Source organism: Ursus americanus, chromosome 30 (genome assembly GCF_024610735.1).
Source record: "Ursus americanus isolate L20-20 chromosome 30, mUrsAme1.1.p, whole genome shotgun sequence".
NCBI classification, from domain to species: Eukaryota; Metazoa; Chordata; class Mammalia; order Carnivora; family Ursidae; genus Ursus; species Ursus americanus.
The window spans coordinates 3,771,852-3,798,838 of NC_142156.1; the positions used below are offsets into that span (position 1 = coordinate 3,771,852).

At 59.9% G+C, this 26,987-nt stretch overlaps 1 protein-coding gene across 1 annotated transcript in view; it reads right to left on the reverse strand.

The window, feature by feature from the left end:
* Positions 1-26,987, reverse strand: part of TTC28 (tetratricopeptide repeat domain 28) — a 416,616-nt gene that overhangs the window by 5,387 nt on the left and 384,242 nt on the right. Inside the window, 10 exon segments of the mRNA XM_045791231.2 lie at positions 1,222-1,329; positions 4,187-4,316; positions 5,090-5,113; positions 6,660-6,736; positions 7,120-7,216; positions 7,218-7,352; positions 8,205-8,329; positions 9,573-10,293; positions 12,197-12,376; positions 22,891-23,035. Of these exon segments, the coding sequence (XP_045647187.2) occupies positions 1,222-1,329; positions 4,187-4,316; positions 5,090-5,113; positions 6,660-6,736; positions 7,120-7,216; positions 7,218-7,352; positions 8,205-8,329; positions 9,573-10,293; positions 12,197-12,376; positions 22,891-23,035 (1,742 nt within the window).

Consider the following 26,987-nt stretch of genomic DNA (forward strand, 5'->3'; position numbering starts at 1 on the left):
GTTAGCATTCTCTGTGGGTGACCCTCCCGAGGGCAAGCGTGGTCACGGGCAGCGAAGCGGGCAGGGAGCCGTGCACGTGCTGCCACACACGAGCTGCACTCATCTCACGCTCCCGAAGCGCACGGCCCCGCTGGAGACAGTGAACGTTACACGGGGCCAAGAGCACTCGGGGAACTCCAGGCCCAGCCGGCCCCGGCCCCCTGCCACGCCGCCTCCACCCCGCTCCCATCTCACAGGACCCCGTCGGCCTCGGGCTCCGACCCAGGCCGGCGGCCAGTCTGTGGGGTCCCCGGTCCTAAACCCATAGCCACGACCCTCCACGTTTCGGCGGCTCCCCAGGGTCATTTACACTCACTGTCCGCACTGCCTGTCCTCCCATCTTCTCTCAACCCGCTCCACCCAGCCTCTGTCCTCCCCAGCTCTTGTAACGGTCAGCAGGGGCACCCGCGCCCCCAAATCCAGTGTTCCCTGCTCAGGTCTGCAGTCGGCCCCCTGCCCTCGCCGACCGCTCCTTCCCGGCCTGCTCACGCCTGCACCCTGGGAGGCCCAGGCGCCCAGACACCGCCCGCCCCCCGTGGGGCCTGCACCCCTTCTGTCCCCGTGAGGGCCTCTGCCTGAACCTCCGCCTCACGTATGCAGCAGGCAGGGCGGCTTGTGTAATGGAGATTTCTAAACCGAACGTGTCCGAGACGGAACTCCAACCCCCTCCTCCTGCCACTGTCAAGGTCTCTGCAGAAGGCAGTCCCCTTCGGCCTTTGTTCCGAAAAACAAGGCATCACCTTTGACCCGTCCCTCGTGTCTGACTCACATCCTTTAGCGGATCCCGCTAGTTCTGCCTTCGATCCGCGGCCACCGCTGTCTTCACGCGACAGCCAGCTCGGCCCCCTGAGAACCGCGGGGAGGCGGCTGTGCCCCTGGTGCCCGAAAACTGCCTGCGGCCTGAGCCACGGGGCACCGGCTCCTCCCTGGTTCGTCACCCCGCTGCCACCCTGTCTCGTCCCTTCCTCTGCGTGTCTTCACGGCCCTTGGCAGCACCCGACTCTACCACGTGCTACGTTGTAAGTTAGCGGGGGGCGGGGGGTTGTTCACTGCTCTTGCACCGACCCGAACACATCCACACAAAATACTTCCCCGCTTTTCTCCTCCTTCCCCAAACGCAGCCAGGTTTGCGCCCGCGTCTGCCCCGGGGGGCGCATGGGGGGCGCGGGCAGGGGCGCTTACCGAAGAGCGCGAGCAGAGACTGCAGGGCAAAGTGCATGGTTCGCCGATTGGCTTGTTTCCCGGTTTTCAGGATGACTTCCTCCTGACCCACTTCGCAGAGATCGAACCCTAGAGGAACAAAGACTGTGAATCTCCGCTTCCGCAGGGAAGCGTCCGTGTCCTGGGAGGAGCCGCAGGGCCGGTGCCCCATCTCCCGGGAACCCCCGCAGCCCCTCGGCCAGCGCCCAGCCTGGGCTGCCCCGGCCTGTGAGCCGCACCCCCGCCCGGTACCCGCGGGGCCCGCCTCCCTCCGGCCCCTTCCCAGAGCCCGGCTGCCCTCCACAGCGGCCGGTCACGGTGCGGCGGGAACACGAGCCGCCTTCTCCATTCTCTCCGGAACAGTCCGCCGAGGGACCGTAGGAGGGACGGAAACTGGCCGGGCCGCTCGGCACCGGCCCAACATTCAAAGCTGCTGCCTCGGCAGGTGCAAGCTTCTCCAGGACGCGGTCGGCGGCCGCCAGCGAGGGCTTTGAAACCAGCGGCCTGTGACCACGGACAACCCGCCCTCTCGCGGAGCCACCCTGCGGGGACGCACTCTGTTCGCTGAAGCCCAGGGGGCCGTCCCCACACGAGGTCCCGCTGAGACCCGGGCGGGCACAGCAGAGGGCAGGAGCCTGCCGTGCGGAGGCAGCCCCGTCCCCCCCGGAAGAGCACGGCCAAGGGTTGTGCGGCAGACAGCACTGAGGGCCCTGCACGTGCGCGCTCAGGCCCTGGCCGGGCACGGAGCTCGCCTGGAACAGAGAAGGTTGGTGCGCACGGCCGGGGGGGGGGGGGCGGGGGGCAGGGTCCCCTCTCGCCTCTGATGTGCGCTCCAGTGACAGGGTCTGTCGTGCGCCGCCTGCTGTGCGGTTCCTGACTAGTCAAATGAGAAATGTGTGTCTATTGTCATGCTCACGCAGGGATTCTGACACTGGCGGACACTGCCATTCCTCTGGGAATTTGGTTCACTCGACGAGCGACCTCAGCCTTCTGTTGCTATGGGATATTTTCCCCTCTGAACTTAAACAGAAACGCTCCCTGAAAGCAACAGGAAGGTCTGGGAGAACTCAGCATTTAAAAACAAATAACTAATATAAATGTTTTAGTTGGAGACCTCTCCCTTTACCAGAATGACGTGACTTGGTTACCGTGACGGGCTGTGATGGCTCCTGCTGGGTGCTGAGGGCTGCAAAGAGGGCATTTCTAGGAGCCTCGGAGCCCTCAAGAGTGAGGGAGTCACTTCTCCAGATGCTGGGCCTGCAGAGACTTTTCCTCGCCCGGTCTCAGGCCACGGGATTTTGGGATAAGTACGTGCACACTGACTCACCCCTTGAGTATCAGTGGATTTGGAAAATACAGGGAAGTAGAGGCCGTCGGTGAAAATAACCCACCATCGCAACACCAGGGAGAGCCAATGACACACCTGGAACTACCCAGTTCCCAGGCGAGCGGGGCTGCCTCTGTTGCACCCACACCGAGGGGAGGTGTGGGCCCTGTGTGAGGAAGACAGCTTTTCCTTTATAAAAAGCGGCCTTGGCTCCGTCTTCTCTCACCTGCGCCCTGTGTCGGGCTGTCCCGGAAGGGAAAAGAGCTCCTGCCTGGGTGTGGACCTGGCCTTTCTCAATCCTGGTCCAGTGGCTACTGACTACATTTACTGTGTTTACGCCAAGACGACTATGCCTTAAGCCCACAGAAACAAGCGCACGGTACAAATCCTAAAAGACGCGAGAACATCTACTTCTAGGGATTCAGAGTCCCTGTGGGGGTTTGGGGGCTCCCTCATCAAAAGCAAATGGAGCCAGCCCAAAGTTGAGGTGGGCTGGGAAAGGTCATCTGCCAAATGGGTTAGAAGAAAGGCCTAATGCTGTGAAATCCAGATTTCACAAGCAGAAGAAAAATTCCTTTTGAAGGATCGGCTGCTGCCATGTCGGACGGTGGCTGGTCCCCGTAGCAGTGATTTAGGCTGTGTCATCCTCCAGAGTCCCCACTCCCTGAGGTGAAGAACTAAAGGCCTTCCCCTGGCCTCACGGCCCACAGGATTGCCCCACCTCTGCCTGGTCTGCCGCTGTGCCCGCACCCGGCACTTGTGCTCCCTGACGGCTCTTCCCTCGGCCTGGATCTTTCCTCCTGAAGACACCCTCAGGCTCTCCGGGTGCCTCCCCCCTCTCCAGCCATCACTGCGACCCAATGCTCTTGTCTGTGACGGTGCCCCCGCACCCGAGGGGCTCCCTCCCCTTAGGTTACGTACTTACTAGGTCTGTTGTCTTCCCCACTAGACCGAAAACTCTAAGCGGGCAGGGCTTGTCCTCCACTCAGTGCTGCGTCCCCTGTCCTGGCACATTGCCCGACACATGACAGGTGTTCAGAGAAAAGCTTGGGAAGTGAATGGCTCCCAGGCCAGTCACACCGGCATTTAAGTGGGACAGGAGGGCAGCTCACAGCCTCTTGTGTGGTATTTTATCAAAAAATGCGTCTGTTAAGGCAGCAATTATGCCAGGAGCTGCCTCAGGCGTGTTACAATGTCAAAAAAGGAAAAGTAAGTGTCCCGGATGAACAAGAATCCTGGCGCGTGCAGTTCTAGGTCCCTGGCGTCAAATCAGACCCGGTTTCAATAGTACGATAGACACTGACCTTGAAACTGTTATTTTATGACTGTGTTTTCTTTAGCTTTTAATCATGGCTTGACTGCCAACAGTGCGGACATCCAGCAGCTTTCTACCCAGGTGAGGACTGGACGTGAGAGGGATGAAACCAAAATGCCGGGCAACGGAACAAGGCAGGGGGGCCGTCTGCAAAGTGCGCGGACGTGCCGGACCCTCCGAGCCCGCCGTCTATACGCGAGAGCTAGGGAAACACCGAGGCCCCGAGACCAGCTTCACCAGTGGACACGAGGGGAGACGAGTGTTGCCATCGGAAGTGCAGGAAGCGGCTGAGGACGCCGCCTTACCTAGAGCCGCCAGGAACTCGTGGCACCCGGGGAGGCGCCAGAGCTGCACGCTGATGGAGACCTGGATGGGGGCCGAGGCGAAGTCCTGCTCCTTCTCGCCGGCCTGCAGCTGGACCAGCACCTGGTGGAGCTGAGCGAGGAGAAGGGCGTGAGCGCGCCGCCTTCCCAGCGCCGCCGTCCCTCCGGCCCGCCTAGGATGTGTCCCCGCGTTACTCCTGTGTCACCTGCTACCGACATCCCTGATGACCTTAATGTGTATCGCACTGCACATTCCTTTTACGATGCCTCAGGCCTGCTGTCCTGTCTCCTCTCGGGATGCTGGGGCGGGGCAGGGGCGGTGTCACGGGGAGGGGGGCGGCCTCGCCTCTTCCCTCCCGCACACTGGCGGCGGGGCTCGGGGACCAGAAGAGGGGGTGGGCCCTAGGACTGGTCGTCTCCCTCTTTTTTTCTCTCCTTGAGTCCCCTTGATGCTCTTGAGTTACATGGCGAAGAGGAGCCCGGCGTCCCGTCCCAGAGCCTCAGCGCTCGGGGAGGAACCCACACGCCCCCTTCAAGGGCCCTGGGTGCTTTGGGTCCCCTGAGTCTAGTCGGGGGCCCTGTGGGGTGGGTTCTCCATGTCACTTGCTCAATGTCACTTCTGCCCCTGCTGTGCTGGTGGAACTTGAGAGGTCAAATCGAGAACACAAGAAGGGTGGAGCAGGAAAGGGGGAGCCAGAGCAGAGGAAGGGGGCAGCGGCCGCACCGGTGGCCCAGGTCACGGTGGCCCGGAGCTCATGGGGGCGTGTGCACGCAGCTCTGAGCGACAGCACATGCGCCCGAGCTCAGAGCTGTGCAGGGGACGCAGGGGGGTGGGCGGGTTGAGGGGCTCACCTGACAACAGTTGCTACTTAAAGTCGTACTCACCATTCCAACCATATTTTTAACAGCCTTCGGCCAGCAGATTATAAGAAAAGAAAGAAAAAGAGAGAGAGAGAAGAGAGTTTAGACTCAAGCACAGGTTGTTATGCAACACGAGCTGATCACTGCTTTAGGAAGCGCCACAGCAGGCCCGCGGCGGCTCTGACCGGGAGGGGAGAGGAGCGAGAGTCAGCAGGGACACACAGGAAAATGAACAGCCACACCAGGCCAGACGCGGTCAGGGGCAGCCGGGCCCTCCCTTCTTGCCAGGAGAGGAGCGGGGCAGGCAGGGCTCGAGTGGGGAGGGGGCACAGAGGGCGTGGACAGGCCACTCTAGACACCAAGGGCCACGGTTCCAGAGTGACTCCAGAAATAGCCACCACCTGCCGGCCCCTGGGGCAGCCGGGACATCTGCCTGCGGCCCAGAGGGAGAGTAGGCAGGAAGCCCCTGTGATGCCACCAAATGCAAGAAATTAAGCAGCTGGCTTTTTGGACTCAGCCTTGCCCTGCAAATGTAATTCTAACGTTCTCTTGTAGAGCACAGGCTTCCAGGCCGCCTGGGTCCAAGATGTCTTGATGTACCATGTTCTAGAAGTGCCTTCCTGATTCTCTTCAACAAGGAGACATAACACGCTCATTGAAGAAGGGGCCATGTCATTGGGCTCTGTTCCGAATCTGTGCTGGAAACCACCCTGGGGAGGTGGGAGGCTCCAGGCACCACGCAGATTTTCAGAGGCTAATCCCAGACAGAGAGCTGTTTCCACACACAAGTATTTCCATGTACAATGAAATCTGGTCGATCATAACGAGGTTTGCTGTTTGTTTTTTCACGCTATTACACTACGAGACGACCAAGGAACTGTTCCGTGCTCTTCACGGATGCTACACCAGCCAGAAGCCCTCCCCCACACAGCGGTCACCCCGGGGCTCACGGTGTCCCCCTTCCCCTTGTTCCAGACCCTCACTGGCCAGTAGGGAGATCGGGAGCCCTGAGGCCAAGCTGGGAAGGGCCTATGTGATGGGAAGAGTTGGAGTCCTCCCGATTCCTGAAAGAGAGCTACGTTCCCCTAGAAGAAAGCATGTTTGTAGAAACTGCTAAGCAGTATCTTGCATTAGAGTTGACTTTGTGCTCAGTGCTGTGCCCCAGCGGCTACTCTCCCAGGCAGGGTCAAGCACCAGGAACCCTTCAGGGGACCTGGCAGGCTGTCCCCACACCTGCTGGCTGAGGGAGTGTGGTTGAAACACTTGTCCAGCAGTGGAAAAAGTTGGTGGGGGTGGGGGATGACAAGGTGCAGGAGGCCACTGAATGGACAGTTCGGGAAAGGGCCTGAGACTGCAGGTGACAGAGGCCTCTCTCAGAACCCAGAGCCCAGAGAGGACAGGCTCTTGCCCCCTGGGCGGGCACACACCTAGGGGACTGTTTCACCCCCAGCCCTCGTCTTTCCCTTCTAGTCACAGAGGCTGAAAAAGGCAGTAATACCATGTCACTTGCAGATTCCCGGGTAGGCCAGGGCACCCTGTCTCCCCAGCTCGGCCCGGCGCTCAGGCCTGGGCTCCGCCGCCCGGCTCGACTCACCCGGCTGATGAGCTGCTCGCCTGTCTCCGAGGCCGTGATGAGCTTGCAGAGGGCTTGGAGGGCAGGGTTGGGCAGACCTACACCGAGAAGAAGGCAGGTGTCACCCAGAGGGGCCCGCACACCCACAGCCCTGCTGCTTCCCCAGGCCAAGAGCCTGAGACACTCTGTGTCCGTGGCATGTGGGTCTCTAACTTGAGAAAGGAGACAAGGGTCCCAGAGAAAGGCCAGTCCTCCAGGGGCGTGACGGGCCACAGGCACCTGCCGCTGCCCTGGGTGTGGCCCAGCAGTTGCGGCAGATCCGAGGCTGCCGAGTAGACACGGAGCCAGCTGCCGTCCGCCCAGGCTCGTCCGTGAGCCCGGGGAGGCCGAGCGGGGCCAGCGCCCTGCCGTTTCGGATCGCCTCCTGGCCCGGACCCCTGGCTCCCTCCCCGCCAGCCGCCGCAGCCCCGCCCGGGCTCACCCAGCAGGGACTGGACAGCGCTGCTGCACTGCTGCAGCCGGTCGCCGGGGTCGGAGGTCGGGAAGAAGACGGCTGCCGGCAGGCCGCTGGCGGGGGGGGTCCAGCCGGAAGCCCACGGCGGTGAGGAGCGCCTGCCAGCCGGGGATGCCACCCACTTTGTTCTCCACGCTCTGCTGGGATGTGTACATGGCATTGCGCTGCCCGTTCTGGATGCGCTGCAGGGACTTCTCCACCTGGAAGGGAAGGGCAGCGAAGCGCCGCTCCGGTCAGCGCCAGCCCTGCGTCCTCTCCCAGCGCTCTGGGGACACGCGAAGCCCCACGGGGAAGCCGGGGTTACCCGCTGCCCCTGGGGCGCCCCAGCCTGCGGACCCAGGCCCTGTGGCAACGGCCTGGCTGGCGAGGCAGGGGACGAAGGGACAGGCTGTCACTGTCCCAGCGCCAGCGAGGCTGGGAGAGTCCGAAGAGCTCTGCGCCTTCCCTGGCCCACTCCTCCTGCCCCAGGCTCCCCTCCACAGACACTAAAACCCTCCTCAGGCCAGAGCCTGCCCCAAACCACGGGATGGCTCCCCATCACTAGGATAAACCTTCAGACCCTCCAGAACCCCCTTCACGGCCCGCAGCCCTCACGTCCACCGAAGAGCACTCATCCCGGGGCCGCGGCTGGCGGTGCCCCTCTTCCCCGGACCTCTGAGTCACCCTCCATCCCACAGCAGTGGCCTCTGGAACAGACGCCTCCCCCTTCACCCCTTAAGTACCCCTCCCACCTGCCAGGGCCTAAACCCGTGCCTGGCACCTCTTCTCTAAGCCTCACCATAACCTGAAACAGAAGTTTTACCCCCTCTCCCAGAGGAGGAAACCAGCGAGCCAGGTGACTTGCCCAAAGCTTCATGGCCCAGAAACAGCGGCAGTGCGGGCCCCAGGACCTTGGCCAGGAGGCTGCAGCCACCCCCATGACACGTCATCCCCACTACTCTACCAACTAGCTCCACCTGGGGGTCCCCTCCGCCTGCTCATGTGCCCTGGAGGCAGGACAGGCTGCAGCCGGCTCTTGAGGGCAGCGGCCCGCGGGGCACGGTGGGGCTTACCAGGTGCAACAGCACTCGCAGGGCGTCGCGGGCGCGCTCCGGGTGCTGGAGGATCTCCGTGAGGGCCTGGCCGATGAGCGACGACGGACTGTTCAGCTTCACGTCACTCCCGATGAGCATGAAGCCTGGGGAGAACACAGAAGGCATCTCAGAGCCTGCCCTCCCCTCGGCGCGGCAGCTCTGGCTGGTCCCCACTCCGTGGGGCCTCGCAGCCACCCTGCCCCCAAGAGAGGCCTGCCCCACGGACAGGCTGCGGGAGGCCTCACGCACTGGGGGGCCCGCCTATGCCCCTCTGTCCCCTCCCCTTTAAGAATCAACACGGTTTCACGGCTCACGAGTGGTGAGCACGGTTTTGCCGCGGAGGTTGCTCAGGAAAGGGCCTCTGCTCTCCTGCTGTGCGGTGAGGGAGGGCAGGGAGAGGCCATGCGGTCCCCAGGCCGAGGGCCTGGGCTGTGTCGGCAACACGGCCTTGGCTGGGTGAGGCCGCACTCTGTGGGATGGCAGCCTGTCAGGAGGCCCACAGGCCATCCCTTGCCCCACCTCCCGTGACCAGATGTCCCAGAGAACATTCTCCCTTCCCTCCCAGACCTGCGAGCCCCTGGGGCAGGCCCACTCAGAGCAGGTGCTGTCGGCCCTCCAGAACGGGTCGTACGCGTGTCACAAGACATGGAACCCACTCGTCCAGACTGTCTCAAGCACGGACACGGAGTTATCACCCCCGGGCACCAGTGAGGATGCCGAGCTTCAGAAAGGGTAAGTAATCTGCACAGGTCACAGAGCCCGGACGTGGAACTAGGTCAAACCCAAGTGTTCCGGTGACGGAACCTAGGGACTTTCTACCACACGGCTCTCTGCCACCGTCCTGGGACTTCACATGAGGGCGCCATAAAATGGGTCAAGTGGCACGCTCCAGTCCAGAAGTCTACACTCGCACTCCCGTGGCAGGCTGTTCTGCTCCCTAGTCAACGAGATTACTTCAGGGGCACCCGGGTGGTGCAGTCGGCTGAGTGTCCGACTCTTGATTTCAGCTCAGGTCGTGATCTCAGGGTTGTGAGATCGAGCCCTGCGTCAGGCTCTGCGCTCAGTGGGGCGTCTGCATGAGATTCTTTCTCCCTCTCCCTCTGCCCCCACCCCTGCTCATGCTCTCTCCCTCAAATAAATAAAATCTTTAAAAAAAAAAAAAAGGCTAATACCACAGTGACGAAAGACCAGTTTGGCAGAAGGCACGCGTCTCCGCAAACAAGGCCCTCTCCCCGCACCGCCTCCCCCCAGTGCCCCGGCCCTCCCCTCCCCACCCCCAACGGGAGGCCATGAGGACCGAGCCCTGGGGGCCCCTGCCAGGCGCCGGCCCGCGGTCTGTGCTCCTACCTGCCCAGTTGGAGGGGTGAGAGAAGGCCTTGCTGCTCTGCACCACCTTCATGGCCTCCCCCAGGGCACCGCTGGCTTTCAGGCCATTGAGCAGGGAGGAGTAGAAGGCGTGGAGAAACATCTTGGAAGCCGCCACGGGCACAGGCCACAGAGACACGAGAACGCACTGCGCGCCGGCAGCCAGGAAGGCCCGTGTCAGCGCGATGACCCCGTCAGCCGTGACCTTGCTGTTGGACTCCTGCGAGGAGCCGAGGACCACCAGCTTCACAGGCAGCCGCAGGTCCAGGACGTCGGCGGCCGTGAGCAGCAGCTCCTGCAGGGGCGGGCAGTCCGAGATGCTCTCCCCATCGCTGGCGTCGTCCTGCACCCGCAGGGACTCGGGGATCGTGTAGGGGTGGCCGAAGGAGCTCTTGCTGCCGGCAGGGTTGCCGTCGGCGCTGGGCGTGAGGACCAAGGCCGACAGTTTCCAGGAGATGTGGGTGGCAAAGTGGACGCACTCGGCCTGGCTCAGGGCACTCATGACCCTTTCTTTGGTGGCCACGCTGCCCACCAGGGGCTGGCAGCCCAGCAGCTCGGACACCATGTAGGCCTCCTCCTCAGCCGACGGCATCGGCCCCCACAGCCACCTGTCCATCACCGCCGACGGGAGCTTGGGGTTGCCGACGACAGCCGCCATGGACGTGGAGCTGGAGTACGCGGGCGGGTTCTTCCTCAGGTGAGACTAGGAGGGGAAGACAGACAAGCAGACCACCCGGCCCGTCAGACCCGGCCGAGCCGCGGCGTCGGTGAGCGCAGGGCTCGGTCCAGCTCGGCTACACCTGTGCTCCCAATAACCTCGTTCGCGCTCCTGTTCGACACCGTTTTCGGCCAGGTGCTCGGCCTACCGCGAAGCACACCTGCTGTGACAAGCTCTCGAAAACCAGCCCTGGATCTGAGGAAGGGCCTTTCCTGTTCGTCAAGCCCTGGGGGGCGCTGTGGCAGGAGGCGAGGGGGGATGCTGCCGGCCTGCCCCACGCGCCTCACTCCCACAGATGTCCCCGCGGGCCCCGAAACGGGGGGGGACCCACCCCGATGAGTCAGGGCTCTGAGGGGAGCAGAAAGCAAATCAATCTCAGGGCAGACGAGGCCCATCGAAGCCCCGTACGGCCGCCACGTGCTGAAGAGATTACACTTGTCAGCTGTTTTACGTGCTGCCGAGGAAAAACATCACTGAATCATAAAATCGGCATAGAGAAGTCCAGCAAAGTTCTGATTTCCCCTCAACAGGGCCTTCTGATGCTTTCTGGGAAATATCAAGTATCAAATTATTTCAAAATAACCTTCTGATGGCTCCACCGTGGTGATGCCTCAAACTCTGGGTATGAGAAGCGCCTGTCGGGCGTCTGTCAAGAGACGGGACTCTCCCACTCCCCGGCTAGCTTGGCAAACAGCCAGCTTACTGTTGTCGCCATGAAGCGCTCCTCACATGGGCCATCTCTGACCCCCAGGGTGCTTCTGGCAGCAGGCAGGCGAGCGGCACTCCGAGTGGGACAGTGGCTGGTGAAGCCAGCTCACTTGGCATCTGGGATTCATGGTCAGCCACGGACACGCCAAAAACTCAGAGAAAATAATTTCTTTCACTTTGGACTGATTCTGTCCCGCGAGAAAGATCCCATTCAGCCACAGAAAACAGTCAAAACTAAGATTTCCAAAACCCTGTGAGCCAGACACTGACCTGGTTTGAACCATGTCAACGACCTTGGTCCACAGAGGTCCCGTGGGGGCCGCCCACACCCAGGGTCCAGGGTTTGGATTCCTGAATGAGCCACTTTCTCCCACTGGGAGGAGCCCTGTGTGACCCAGCTCTGCCTGGCGGTCCGCGGGGCTCTGAGGGCACGTTCAATTTTGAAGACTGAGCAGGACAGCCGGGGCAGCCACAAGCACATGCCCGGCGGGTCAGGGTCCGTGAGGGTCTGAAGGAGTTTGGAGAAGGGGAAGAGGGTCAGGGTTGGCTGGCAGGCTCTTCGATCAGGGGGCGGGCCAAGGGGGGCTGTGGGGTGAGACCTCTGATTCTGCGGACAGCCCACTGTCACCCTCTTGATTTTCACAGACATTGCTACTCTCGCTGACTCTTGCTGAATGAGACCCAAATTCCTGTCTGTCCCGAGAGCCACCTCATTTGTGTTCAGTTCTCTCGTTGGCCTGTGGGACCCTTTTCCACTTGACAGTCATTGTATCTGTCTGCCATCCCTGCCTGTGGCCTCTCCGCCGTGGGTACACGCGGTGCCCAGTCAGGGGTCGGCGTGCGGGCAGCAGGCGCCAGGGGAAACCAGCTTCCTCAGATGCTCGGCCTGGCCTCGAGCCTGACCCAGTGCCCCGAGGAGCTCACAACCCTGATGTCATGGCAAAGACATTTTGAAAGAAATGACACAAATCATGGCTTTCGGAGATAGCAAAGACCGGTGAGGAGTCAGGGGGGCTGTCTCCCCCATCGGACAGATCGACTCCAAAGGCAGCCTTCCTGGCCGCAAACTACAGCATGAGCACTGGGAGGAGAGCCCACGCGGCCCCCTGGAGCCCCGTCTGGCCGGGAAGGCGGCGCTCCAGGACCGCACAGCCCGGCCCCCGCAGCACCTGAGGCTTACCTTGGACTGTGGGCTGAGCGAGCGGATGGAGGGGACGGCGATGAGGGCGAAGCGCTCGTACAGGTACTCGTTGGAGGAGCTTCCCTTCAGGAGGGCGAAAGGGATGAGGTAGAGCTCCCCCTCCAGAACCAGGACCAGCTGCCGGTGGCGGCCCACGGGCCCGCTGGAGTGCATCAGGCCCTGCAGGGAGGCACGGGGCGGCTGAGTCCGGGCCCGCAGTCGCCCATGCGGAGAGGGTGGGTGGTGGCTTGGGGTGCTGCCCACGAGAGCATCACCAAGGGGGACTTCTGACCAAGGAGGAGGTCGGGGGCAGGTCTCTCTGAGCCTGCATGGCGGTAGGGGGGAGACCGGGTCACCAGTCAAGGACGGGGATGGCCCACAAAGACAAGGACCGGTCCCAGTAGGTCTACGGGAGGCAAGGAGTTGTCCCAGGAAGAGCCCTGTGAGTCGTGGCGTACCCCAGAGGACCAGGCCAGGGGATGCTACATTGGTCCAGAAACCCTAAGAGCAGTGACTTCTCACAAGAGGCAGTGACACCGGGACCCCCAGACTGGACCCAGGCTGAACATGAACAGATATCAAGTAGATGCTGCTGCCACGCAAGGGGACGCCGCCGGAGCCCGCTGGGGGACAAGACTGCGTGGGAGCACGGGCCCAGCCCTGTCCCCCTCACCCCCGCTGGCCGGCCGGGTGCGGTGCCCCCCAGGGCGCCACCCTGCTCCGCGGGAGTGACCGCACACGCCTAATCTGCCCGACGTGCTGCTGTGGGCGCTGTGCTGAGGCTGGCGCCAGGCACTCAGCCAACCCCAAGTGACACGTGCCTGGCAGGCCCTTCAGTCTGTGCAAACTCCCTGCGGCTTTTTCTTTTTTTAAAAAAATTCTAGATGCATCTAAAGAAAGCAGAAAAAAAACAGGCCAATCTGTTTGTTGTTTGCTTTAAGAGCTATTTCCCAAGAAGGGGTAAAAGAATCACTGTACGACGGAGGAAGTGGGGTGTGTCACACTGCCTGTGGTGAATTCTGGATCGGCACAGGGAGGTGAGGAGGGCTGGGGGCCTGCAGTCAGCTCCTGGGCCCGGTGGGAGTTGCCACCGTGGCCACACTGAGCGCCCCCCACCCCGGCCCTGGGAAGCCGCTCTGGAGGGCTGAGCCACCCATGGCTGCCGCGTGCCGAGCAGACCTGGAAGGTGGGCCAGAGGAGCTGGGCTGATGGTGCCCTGACCTCAGTGATGGGTCAACAGCTGTAACAGTGATGACCACTCGCTGCTCAGCAGGGCCCCTCCTGCCCGACGTGTGGGCAACGTGGGGGCTCAGGCCACCCGCCATGTGCAGTACCAGACCCATCCTCAGCTGATCCAGGGTCACCAGGCATTTGCTGGACAAGACACCAGCCCCACCTTCGCAGGCCTTCCTCGACTCCTGCTGCCAGGGCCCAAACCCCAATAAGTCTCTGTCAGGTGCCACCCCACACGTCACTGAGTTCCCTGGGACACACACCACTCCTGGGCAAGTCCCCAGTCACAAGAGCACCCGTGCGTGTGAATTGAAGGCCAACAGAGGAGCGCTGGGGGAGGGGGGTGACTCGGAGGCCGGAAGCCGTTGGGAGAGGCGTTGCCGGCAGGGTCTCTGCAAGGACTCTGCAAACTCCACCTGCAAGACCGTATCTGGGGCATCAGCCTAAAGACGGGCGAGGGCCTGTCCCTGAACAGAGTGCGGGCGTCTTCCCTGACAAGGAATTCCGATCTCTCTGAGGGGCCGTCCGTGTGGCGTTGGCCTGGGCAGACGAGGCCCGTGGGGTAAACAGAGGACAAGGCTGGGGAGAGACACGGAAGCCAGACTGTGGAGGGCCCCGCCCGAGGTCAGACAGGAAAGTGTGGCTCCCACAGGCTGTAAGCACCCGCCGTGCATTCTCCGCGGACGAGCTCCAACGAGGCGTTGGAGGCAGCCTGCGTCACAGGTGACGGGGCCGCGCACACTAATTCAGACAGGGAGAGATGCACGGAGAGAAGGGGACAGGAGACTTGCCAGGACCTGGTGAAGAGTGACCTCAGTGGTGAGGAGAGGGAAGTCTCTGGAATTCTAGCCTGGAGATGGGGAGAGTTTTCTCTGAATGAACAGAGTACCCCAATTCAGAGGTCTGGGTCCTCCCGGAATGGGACCTGTGGCTGGGACTGAGCTGGCACCCGCACACGGCCCTGGGCGAGGCCCCACGTGGGACCCCTGTCTGGGCAGCACGGAAGGAGGCGAGCGCCAGCAGCACCGGCTCGCAGGCAGACGGGCCGCACAGCAGAGTGACAGCTCCAGTTAACAGACGGCAGGAAACCGGATTGAACACGCTGGAAAAGATGGCCTGGAGCCGGTCTTCTGAATTCTGCCTCCAGGATACACGAGCATTGCCCTTGTACTGAAAGATTAGCTATAATCCAATGTGAACTTGAAAATGGAAAATGAAGTGATGTCTCTATCCGAATTACATATCATCTATTAGGTAGAAAAGGAGAGACAATTCAGGGAAAGGCTTCTCCGCGCTTCCAGATGTCAGTCTAGAAAGGGTATTTGCTGGCTTAAGTCCTGGGTTTGAGAGATAAAGGGCTCAGCATCAGCCCCACATCAGCAACTAACAGTCCAACCAATTCCAGCAGACTCAGACTTTCTGACCTCTGAAGTTTCTAGAAATGGATCTTTTGAAGGAGACCAAGACAACAAGGCAGGGGTGCTGAAACCTGTCTATTCCCCCGGCGATCTTGCCCATCCCAGTGCATTCCAGGCCCGGATGGAAACGGGGACACAGAGTGCCCCAGCAGGGAGGCCCGGCCGCGAGGGGACTCGGCTGAGCCCAGTCCTGGCAGAGGGGGACAGCTGTTCCTTTAGCCAGGGCAGGCAGTGGACACCTGCAAGTGGGTGTGGGTGGCTATTGTCACTTTACAGACTCTCAGCTCCCCCCGAGGCCCCATCAACACCTGCCCGGTGACTGGATTCCTGCAGCGGGGTCTTCGATAGAGGCAGCTCGGCACGGCAGTTCCTCAGTGGAGGGCACAGAGGGCAATGCCACGGGAAGAGGAGTTCCTGGGGGCCCGGATCAGCGGTATGTGTGTGTGGAGACATGCAGCGGGGCCCAGACTGTGACCCTGCTGACAACCTCCCCAAAGCCCTTTCCCCACGACAGCCAGGGCCCGCGCCCACCCCCCCGTGCTCTCGGCAGGCCTCCTGCCCAGCTGGCGCCTGGACTCTGCACACCCTTGCCAGCAGAAGTGAGCGTCTGCCCTCCTGCCCCCACACAGAGGGTGGCCTTTTCCTGCTGCAACTTGCGACCAGCTCCAGCCTGGCCGAACCAGCGAACGTCTCTGCTGTGCCGTGCGCTGAGCCACACGCCTTTCCCAGTGCCCATCCTTGTGGGTAAACTCCCTCAGCCCGAGAAGCCAGGCAGTTCCTCACAGCCGACTGTTACTCTTTGGGGACAGGGACTAAGTCTCTCTGTCAAACGTCCCCTCGTTGACCCACTGTGGTTGCTGTCACCCGCCGGAGCCCACAACAGCGCACACACCCATGACCTCACAGGCCTGTGGGTCAAACTGGCCGTGGCGGGGTGGGGCCCAGCACGCAGTGGGCACTCGGGACACAGAGAGCTCACCACCGTCTGCAGGTTCTTGAAATAAGGTGAACACAGGCCCTGTCATTTTTATAGCTGACCCTTGAACAACACGCATTTGAATGGCGTGGGTCCGCTTACACGTGGGGTTTTCTCAACAAACACAGGACAGAACTGTAAATGTATTTTCTCTTCCTAATGATTTTCTTAATACCATTTTCTCTTGCTTCTGTATTGTAGGATTACAGTATATAACACGTGTGACCTATAAAATCTATGTTAATCGATTCCTTGTTATTGATAAGCCTTCCGACCAACAGCAGGCTACTAGTAGTTAGGTTTTGAGAGAGTCAAAAGTCCCATTTGGATATTTCACCGCACAGAAGGCGGGCACCCCACATTACATGGGGCCCGTGTTGTTCAAGGCTCAACCACACTTTGTTTTTTCCTGGGCCTCAATTTCCAGTACAATTCACCCCCTTTCCCTCTGGCGTTTGTAAACATGCACGTAGCTAAAACACATAAGTGGGGGCGCCTGGGTGGCACAGCGGTTAAGCGTCTGCCTTTGGCTCAGGGCGTGATCCCGGCGATCTGGGATCGAGCCCCACATCAGGCTCTTCTGCTATGAGCCTGCTTCTTCCTCTCCCACTCCCCCTGCTTGTGTTCCCTCTCTCGCTGGCTGTCTCTCTCTCTGTCAAATAAATAAATAAAATCTTAAAAAAAAAAAAACCACATAAGTGGCTCTTCTGGAACATTCAGCTCCAAACTTTAACCCAGGGACTTTGAGAGATCAATGTCACCACCATCCGTCTCATCCTCACATGACCATCACCCCATCCACCAGCAATTTCCTGAGTGTCCGTGACATCTGACACCTGTGAGGTCTGCCACCCAACAGTGACCCTGAAGTCCAGTTTCTGAGTCCACAGCTCTCCCAGACAACTGCCACAGAGTCCCGATGTATGGCTGGTGGGGACTTCTGATGCGATCACCATTTTTTCAGTGGTGCCCTATACATACGCATGGTAACCAGCGGCCCCAATCCGTTCAGAAAGCACCGATATCAGACGTGACGTTGCACGTGTCCTGACTTCTGGCTTAAGAGCTATACGCTCCACACACGTCGCCAGGGTTCAAGAGATCAGCCTGCACCCTCCCGTGCAGCGAGCTTCGTTTTCACTGGCGGACATGGGAAGCCGCTCACTGTGTCATAGCATCACAGTTCAGGGGAATACACATCCCTGATCACGACGGGGGACAGACAGAAAACTCCTGGGTCCATGAGGTTCCAGGCAGACTAGATTTGGGATTAAATGGACTCCACTGTCTACCACAAGGATTCCAGAAGCAAGAACGGGCGGGCATCTGGCTATTGCAGAGCTGGGTGACAGGCCTGGGATTTTTTTCCTGACTCACATTTTTGATGGAGTGAACTGGTCAAACGGAACTTTTTAGGGTAGAGAAACATTTTCTGTGATGTTTCTGGGAGATCTTAGCATCACAGATAGACGTAGACAGTTGCAGCAAGTATCACAGAACTGTGTGGGGAGTAACCCTCAAACCACGACTAAAACCTACAAGGACCGTAGACCCTGGAATCCAACCAGAAACGCAAGAGTCGAGGTCAACCCACTTGACGAGATTCTTCGGCCATCCCAACAACAAACCCCTGGTTTGCCTGATGAACCAACGGAGGGCAGGGGTTTGGAACTCAGGCGCTGGAGGAATGTGACGAATGGCCAGCCCGAGCCAGAGGGGTCTGCCTGCCACGAGCATCCAACTCCAGCCACACCAGCCAGAGGGTCTGCCCACGCTGCGGGGGGCCTCCACCTAAGAGCAGCCCTCTGGTTCTTGGCTGCCCTCGGAAAATGAGCCCACGCACCCCCCGGGGGCAGGGACCTGCCCGGGTGGGGCTGAGACGGCCGCTGTTGCACACCCACTGGAGCAGAGCCAGAGCCCAAGGGCGCTGACCCAGGGGGGAACCCTCCCCTCCCGGGACGCCGCTCCCCCGTCTGGCCGCTCTCACTGCCAGTTTCGCTGCTCCGGGCAGCTTCTCGCCTCCATTTTTCCTTGTCCTAATCAGTTGTGGAAATGCTTGCTGTCCTTGGGTGACGTGTGCCCTCATTTGAATATCACTCAGATGCCTCACTCCGAAATCAATTAGACAGGCTGGCGGTGGGGCTGCCAGCCCCGACTGTGCCACCAGCCCCGAGCAGGCCAGTCGCGAGGGCCTTATCCTCCGCTCCATGGTCTGGAGTGTAGGTCTGATTGTTTCTGGGGACAACTATTCCCTGGGCAGTCTCATCTCCTGGGGCATCTGTTCTGGGGTAAGCTGGTTTCTCAGGCTACTTGATTTTGCAAGAGTCCTTTCCCCCAGAGCCGAAATTAAGGGCAGGACCCAGTCAGAGCTGCGCTCGGCCCCTGCCTTGAATGCATAGAGGAGAGGTCTGGGGCGGATTCCCAGAGCCCCGGTGTTTAGGAAGGCAGTTTACCAACCTAACCAATCTGAAGAGCAAGTTTTATGTAGGTTTCTGGGGGTCCTGAAACAGGTGAGTCCATGTAAACCAGCAGCGGCCTTAATCCAGAGCAGAGGTGGGCGAGGAATACTTGTCCTTCTGATCAAGGTCATTCACTCTTGCTACCTGTCCTACGACTACGGTTTTATGACTGTAAATGTAGGAAACAGGGAATTTCAATAAATGGAAATAATGGTAAAAATGGAACTATAACTAGAATGAGTCTAAACTCCAGTGATCCTGAAAGGTCCCCAAATCTGGACCTCTGGAGAATGATTTGCCCTAATCCTACGCAATTTCCTACCCTCCATCTGGCTCCTTGATCAGAGCACCTTCTGGCTTTGGGTGAAGACCTGACTGCAAACTGAGGGGGTGATCTGGGACCCAAGTGCGCGAGCGGCTTCCCCTAGAGCAGCCCTGGGGGGGCCTCAGATGCGTCTTCTGGAATACGGCTGCTGGCGCCGTCCTTCTATGTGATACCGATTCTGCCACGGGACAAGACTGGTCCAGGTCTGTCCCTTCACCATAGGCAGGGCCCAGAGGTATGGCTTACTGTCCTTTATTAAAGTGATTAAAAATGAATGCCAGGGACACACACAGGGTCCCAGTCCCTTTCACGAAACCCTTGCAACTTTTCTTTGGTGACATTTTCTCCTGTGGGTATCAGACAGGACTTGACTTAATGTCTGCTGATGGGTCACGTGCACATGTGGCTGGGCCCTCCTTGAAGACAGCCGGACAGGCTCGCCCCGTCCTGACAGCAAAGGACGGCATGCTTCCAGGAAAGAGCCACGACAATGTTTCCCTGAAGCCGAATTAAATCAAATACTGGTGCAAGCCAGCGGTAAAATATTCTTCTGTTCCGCTTTTCATGCTGTCTGACCTAGTCCCTTAGCCACAGGACTGGGGCCACACAAAGGCACTTGTTCAAATAATTATAAGCCCCATGTGAAGAGGCTAATCGTTTTAGTCTTGAAGTGTCAGGGATTTGTAAGCTTGGACTTTCGGTTTTGATTTGTATTTTCACTGAAAATGTGGAATAGGGGCTGGCTCTGCCTGGCGGCTGGCAGCGCTGGGAGCAGCCGGGCGGGTGGTGTCGTGTCGCCCTCTAGTGGCCTCCGGAGCAGGCGGGTGTGCGGGCCTTGGGCGGCTGGAGGAAAGCCCAGGCCTCCTCCTCCCCTGCCGCCTTGGCAGCCAGGCTGAGGAGGGGCTCCCTGCGGCCCACCGCACCTGAGCACCATCTGGGAGCATCAGACAGGGGACGGCCATGCACTCTGCCGCCTCCTCCGCGTCCAGGACAGTGTGGACCCAGCACACGCCACCAAGCGCTTGTCGGATGAACGGATGAAACTTTTCAGTCGGGCGTTTTTACCGAAACACAGCGGGTCACTTCGGTTAGCCAAGGACAAGCTCTTGCCGTGACATTTACCTTAACGGCCTTTGAAAGGTTTCACTCTGCGGCTCGTATGAGGCACCACACTCCTTCCAGTACCCGGACCCCTCGGTCACAAGAGAGAAGAGCTGAACTACAGGAACTCAGGATATGCTTTCAAGCGAAACGGCTCCCTTCCAGGAGAGACCGCTCCCCTGAAGGTGGGTGCCGGGGCTCTGTACATCTGTCCCTCCAGCACAGCTCCCGAACCGCAGGCTTTGGGGCGCCGGCACCCCGTCTGGTGGCAGGGCTCTTCCCTTCCCTGGGCAGAGCACCCGAGGAAGGCCAACTTCGTTCCCTGCTCTAACTTGTTTAGGCCGTGACTCTCCCCTCCCCGGCCCCTGCAGGGACACAGACGTCTGGGCACAAGCTGCCACTATTCCCACTGGCCCATGTTTATTCTTCAAGTCACAGGAGTAAGTCCCCAGGGAGAAAAAACACTGCAAATTTTACAAACCCGCAGATGCCCCAACAAGGATGACTCGAGGCTGCGGCAGCTTCTCTCCTGGGGGGAAGCACTGGATGGAGGGAGGGAGGGCCGCCTCTCCCCACCCCCCACCCAGCGTTGGACTACATACCACTCCATAAATGTCACCGAGTGTCAGCATGTACCAGGCCCCGTGCCGGCTGCTGGGGACAGAGATGAGGGACCATCCTTGCCTTCAGGGAGTGTGGGGTGGGCAGCGAGGGAGAGGAGGTGAGGCATGCCAAGAGCTAAGTTTGGAGTCCAGTGAGGTAGCAGGTGCCATGAAAGACACGGGGCACAGAGGAGACCCAATGGCAGGGAGGGGGGAGGAAGCCTGCGGGGGGTGGGGTGGGAGAGAGGGAAGGAAGGTTTCTAAAAGGAGGGGACACTTGAGCCAGGCCAGAGGGACGAGGAGCCTGCCAGCTCTAGATGACCTGAGCCTCCAAGGACATGCTGTGTCCCAGCCAGTCTCCAGCTTTGCCCTCTGCTCCTTGCCCTCCTCGCCAGCCCCACCAGCCCATTCCCCAGTCTCGGAGCAAGTCATCTGGGACCTGGACACAAAAGGGGAAGTGACCCGAGTGAGTGAAAGAATGGAGGGTCCAAATAGCCTTTAGAGGAGCTGGGAATCAGTGCAAAATGCAGAGCTCAGGGTGAGCAGGGGCTGGTAGTAAGTCACCAGAATGGTCGGCATGACCATCTGATGACAAATCAGCCTAAGGGTATGGGTGTGTATTTCTTCCCCAGGGATACGGCACAGAAATCACGCCAAGTTAGCATGGCATCTGAGATGCTCTGAGCTGGGGCGCTCTCCATAGTCTCGGCTCTTCAATAAAAAGAGGACACCAAGGGGACAACAGTCCTAAGAACGACAGGACAGCCCAGTGCATTGCAGGGAAGGAGAAAACAGGCCTGGGCCTCTTTGCTGACGGGACCAGAGGCCCTGGGGCGCTGACAGGGGCAGTTATGTGGGCACGGCGGTCACCTCTTGCCGCTGCCCTATGCACTCCTCACGCTCCTCGCAGCCCAGCCCTGCTCGGACCTGACATGCTCTGTGGAGTCGTCTCATTTTCTAACGAGGACACAGGGACTCGAGGAGGAGAAACCGCTTGGCCAAGGTCGCCCAGACAGGGAAGGGCAGTGTCAGACGTGAGTGCAGACTGCCAGCCCCTGAAGCTCTGGGCTTCCCACCACCCCTGGCTCCCTGAGCAAGGGAATCCGCAGGGCCCAGGCAGGCATGCAGCCTCCTGAAAAATACTGGGCAGGCTGACACACATCCTTGGCTGGACAGCCAGGAAAATGCATAAGCACTTCCAGGGGATGGGGAATCGCTGTCAAGGTGGGGTTTCCCGAGGACACACTTCATCTCCGCCAGCTGGCTGAAGTGGAAGAGTGAGCCTCCAAGCAGCCAACCCCAAGGATCTGTGAGACAGAACTCCCGCCTGGCTGCAGACAGCCGCTAGGACACACAGGCCTGTGGTCTCTGCAAGGACTCGTCAATCACACCCTCCCACCCCACCTGAGAGCCAGGCCCCCACGAGTGCAGGCACCCTGGGCTTTCCTTGGGGTCTGTTACGGACTGAATGCTGGTGCCCCCCTAAATCTGTACGTTGAAGCCCTAATCCCCAGTGGGATGGTATTTGGAGGTGGGGCCTTTGGGAGATCATTTGGTTTAGATGAGGTCACGAGGACAGTACCCCCATGATGGGGTGAGCGCCCTCATGAGAAGGGGAAGAGACCAGAGCCGTCATCTGAGGACACAGTGAGAAGGGGGCATCTACAACCAGAAAGAGGGCCTTCGCCAAGCAACTGAATGTGCTGGCACCCTCACCTGGGATTCAAGCCCCCGGAACCAGGAGAAATAAATGTCTGTTGCCCGAAGTGCCATCCATGGTACTTCGTTACGGCAGCCAGAACTGACTAATACATAGTTGTATACGAAGGCACCTGATAGGCTCACTGTTCAGATTCATAAGACCCCCAAGCTCTTTGGTCTCCCCCACCCAGTTAGAGTGCCATGTCTGGATTGTAGGGTGGTATGCAAAGTCCAGAGCCACGGAACCTATCAGGGGCCGTTCTCAACCTTCTCAAGAAATCCCAAGTGAAAGGGTGTCTTTGACGCCAGACTCTGCACGGAGTCAGTGGCCCCTGACAGTGGCAGAGGCTGAGGGCTCTGTTCTCAGCAGAAAGCACAGCCCTGGTGTGAGCGCCTCAGGCAAGACCCTCGAGTGAGAGCTGGGAGATGGGGAAGCATTCCCAGCAGGGCGAGGCAGAGCCGTGGGCACACCCCCCTTGCCATCTGCTCGGGGCCCACATGGATGGCGTGGTTCCTACTGACAACTGTGGAGATGGGCCCGGCCTCGTGCCTCCCTGGGCCCCAAAGTCTGACAAGAAGATGGGAGGAGGGCATCACCTCACAGGGTCCCTGACGCAGCTGAGGCCAGATCCGCCTGCTGGAAAGGAGCAGCGCTAGGCTTTAACCTGGCAGCCTGAACCCGGGGCGTCGCCCACTAACCAGCAGCCGACCAAGAATGCGCTTCCAGACACTGACCGAGAAGCCGGAGAGAGATATGTGTTCTGGAAAACCCCCGGTTGTCTCAGGAGCCCTTGGTATCTAAGGGGCACATGTGGGCGCTGAGCGGGAAATGATGTGTCCTGACGCCTCGAAGTCTCTGGGCCCCGGGGGGTCACTTACCCCTTCCATGGGCGCTATGAGCAGGTCGTAGAGAGCACGGAGCGGGGGCCTGGCGAACGAGCTCTGCCTCCTGGGGAGAGAGGAGGTCCCGTCCTTGATCGGCGACATGGCGCTGCTGGCCAAGCTCGTCATGCTCTGGCAGCTCCTGGGGAGAGAAGGGCCGAGGGGCTCAGCAGGGCCTCGCGGGGCCGGCCGGCCGCGCCGCTCACTCCGGAGCGCGCCGGGTCCTGGAGAGGCAGGTCGGAGGCTGCAGAGCAGGCCCAGCCCGGCCTCCCCGCCGGCTTCGCCTTCACCTTCCTTTCAGGTGATTTTCACAGAGCAGTGAGCACTGACAGAAACCGCGGGGTGAACCAGCTGCACACAACAGCTTACATTTCTGTGGGGTTTTTCTGCATAATCAGATGTCCCAAAGTGCTGTTCAAAGGATTTAATTACATCCTTGTGTGAAGCGATTGTGTGCAGGCAAACGTGAGGGCCATTAGAATCCGCGGCAGCCACCGAGCGAGCGGATGGGGAGGACAGTGCCCCCGGGCCAACTGCTCTCTGGGCAGGAGCCACCGACAAGACGAGGGGCTCGGGTCAGCGGCCGGGCACCTGCCTGAGCCCCGGCGCGGCCCCAGGCCCTGCAGGTCCCCTGGCCCGGCAGCCCCCGTACAGGGCTGCTCGAGGGCGCCTGCAGACTAGGGCTTTGCGTGTTAGCTTCTGCTCGGGTGTTGCCAGGCAGTTTTATTAGTATAGATGGATCCTCGATCCCGAGGACCCCGAGTTTCACACGCCCAACACAGGACAAGAACAGTCATTCCCTGAGAAAGTGTTTCCTGGGGCGCCGGGGTGTCTCAGTCGGTTGTGCGTCCGACTTTTGGTTTCGGCTCAGGTCATGATCGCAGGGTCGTGGGATCGAGCCCCGAGTCGGGCTCCATGTTCACAAGGAATCTGCTCAGGATTCTCCCTCTCCCTCTGCCCCTCCCCCTTCTCTCTTAAAAAAAAGAAGAAGAAGAAGAAGAAGAAGAAGAAGAAGAAGAAGAAGAAGAAGAGGAAGAGGAAGAAGGAAAGAAAAGGAAAAAAGAATGTTTCCTGACCACCGGTTACCTGCCAGGCCATGCTGTCAGCCCCGGGGCCTACAGAGGCCACACAGCACAGGGGAGCACAAGAGACAGCAGGTGGGGAAACAAGTTTCCACAAAGGCACTAGGCTGCCCCCACCCATGCCTCTGCACCTGCCCCACAGCCTGGCTGCTGTGGCCTCAGCACAGCCTCTGGGGACGTTCTCTGCATGACTGCTGGACAGTCAGTGGTCTCTTAACCCCGATTTACACACTATACACATTTTTGGAGTTTCTGCTATGTCCTCAAGGACCCTTAAGGGGAGAGACCAGGTCTTCTATGAGATCCACCTCTGAGCTTTGGTAAATGCTCTGGGCCGCTGGTGGTGGCAGCTTGAGTGTTTCCTGAGAAAAGCCCAGAAGGCAGCTTTCTCTCCTGGGCCTGGCCAGAATCCTCGACCATCTAAAGAAACGATTGGAAAGATCCATTTGTGTTTTCCAGGTATGGTTTCTGCCCCCTGGCTTTCCCCCGACTCTTCTCAGCGTTCTCAGCAACATCTCCCTTGACCTCAATTCCAGGGCTGTGCCCAGCCAAGCTGTGAACACCCTGGGCAGCCCCCGCCCCCTGCAGGAGAAGGAAGAGCAGAGGACTTGGGAGGCCTGGGAGCCTGCACACGTCTGCGCCTCTGTCTCGCCCGCTCAGGAAACGTGTCATTACAAGCGACTGGGGCTGCGGCCGTCTTTGCCATCAGAGCCAGTGAAGCACGGAACGCCCTGGAGTGACCCTCAGAGGCGCACTTAATTCCACAGAACACACCGCAAAGAGCAATACTCCCCTGAAGGAGAGGACCAAATTGCTCTCCAGAGGAGATGCTCTGGCAGAACCCACAGTGTCTGTCATGGGCCTACGTGCACTCGCATCCTCGGCAGAGATCACAGCCCTGGGAGCCCGCACCGCCATCGGGTCAGCAGGCGGCGACAGGCCCACTCGGCGCCCTCTCCCCGCGTGCCTCCCCTTCCACTCCCTAGATAGGTGTCTGCCTGGATGGTGGGCTTGTCACCCAGCGGAAGGCACCTGAGTCTGATTAATCCAGCTGCAGGTGTCCAGAGGGAGTGCCATGTCCCCAGATGATGCTGCAGCCACAGGTGCTCACCGTGACTGACGGGGCACTCCACAAATCCCAAGGCTCGGAACGTAAAAGCTTCTGGAGAAAGCGAGCCCAGACACCCCCATGAGCTCCCCTCTGGGGTCCCCAGAGACCAGCATAATCCAAGCTGCATGGGGGAGTCCTTTCATCTGACTCAAAGTATACTACTCACTCCAAGAACTTCACACCCCAGGCTGGGCCAATCTCATTCTTCCCTGGTGAGCAGAGTCCCAAGGGCACAGGACATCAGGCTGGGTAGGACTGGGAGGCCCGAGCAGGGAACACCGCTGGCAGGGTGAGGTGCTCAAACATGGTTTCTAGAAATGACCAAGGAAGTGCCTGGGAAGGAACATATCTGGAGGGAGCTAGGGACCCGGGGAGGTATCTGGGGGGTAGACCTGCTGGGTGCAAATCCCAGCGTGAGGTTCTAGACCTTGCTTTCTTCACCTGCACAAAGGGGAAACGCTATGCACATGCACAAAGCCTCAGGATTGGAGAAAGCATCCAGCACTGAAAGTCGTCTCAGCTGATGGGACAGTGAGTGAGACAAAGGCCTGGGGAGGTGGGGGGAACATGGGCAGGATTCCAGAGCACAAGCACAGATGGCCACGAAGTCTTTCTATTGAAACCCATGAAGTGCCAGAGGCATCTAAAGGGCCCAACAACACCAGCCTATTCCACATGTGGCCCTGCCCACGATGCGGCAGGCCTGCAGGGTCCTTGCACTGGGCTGCAAGGAAAGGGGACGGCTCCAGCAGAGGTCTGGGGACACCAAGTCACAAGATGCTGACCAACTGCTGGTCAGGCAGAGCCAAGGGAGGGCTTCCTGGGAGAGGACCTTTTGATGTGGGCACCATCACCCAGAGTTAGCCTGCCCGTGGACAAGGTGAAGAGGGCCGTTCCAAGCTGAGGGAACGATGTGGGGAAAGACACAGATGTTGGGGCGGGAAGTGCGGGGGACGAGCACGCCAGGTGGGCCTGGGGCTCTGGGGTTGTGCTGTGGGGAGGCCAGGCACCTCCTCAGGCATCAGGCTCGCCTGAGCAGGCAGCTCGGCCCCAGGCTAATTCCTTCCCCACTCGATCAGAGGAGGGCCGATCGAGACCGTCTGCAATCTACACCCTTCCCTGAGAACTCTCCCACTTTTCCAGGGCTGGGCTTTGCAGACCAGCTGTGATCAGGCCATGTGACACCCCACCCTCACCCGCAGCCAGCCTGATGGAGAACCCGTCAGATGCCTTTGACCAGGGCCGGTAAATACAGTCAACTGAGGCACTGTTTGCTCTGAGGAAGTTTCCTCGGACCCTTTCTCTGGGCATCTGTTTCCAGGTAGTGTAAACTCTTCAAGAACCAGGACCCGGGCACCCCAAACCTGCCAGGGGTAAGGGCCCATGTTCAAGCCTCAGCTGAACCACCCTGCCTGTGGCACCTGACTTTGTCCCATTCTCTCCCTGGCTGTCAAGCCCACCCGCACACCATGGATACTTGCTGATTTCCGCCCCTGGATGCCATGTGAGCGCGGTCTCTCAGACTCTTACCCTCGTCCCTCGCGAGCTCTGGCGGGTCATAGAGAACCATCTCTGGAGCAAGAGCTCCTGGGCCCTGCCCCAGCCTGGGTGGGCACACCGGGACCCAGACACGTGGCGTCTTGCACTGGTCAGCCAGGAAGCCCCAGAGATAAGCCTCTGATCAGTGCTTCTGTTCAGGGAGGGCACCTACCCCTGGAGACGCCATTTTCAAAGTAAAAACAAAAGCTCAGAAAATACCCTGTTTGTGTTAAAAAATAAAAATGAAAAACATCCAACCTGAAACCATAATTTGAAGTCACAGTCAATCCATGCAGCTCTCTTTCCCTGAGCGAAGGCATCAGCTGCTCGCACCCGAGCCCACCATGGCGGCGGGGCCCCCG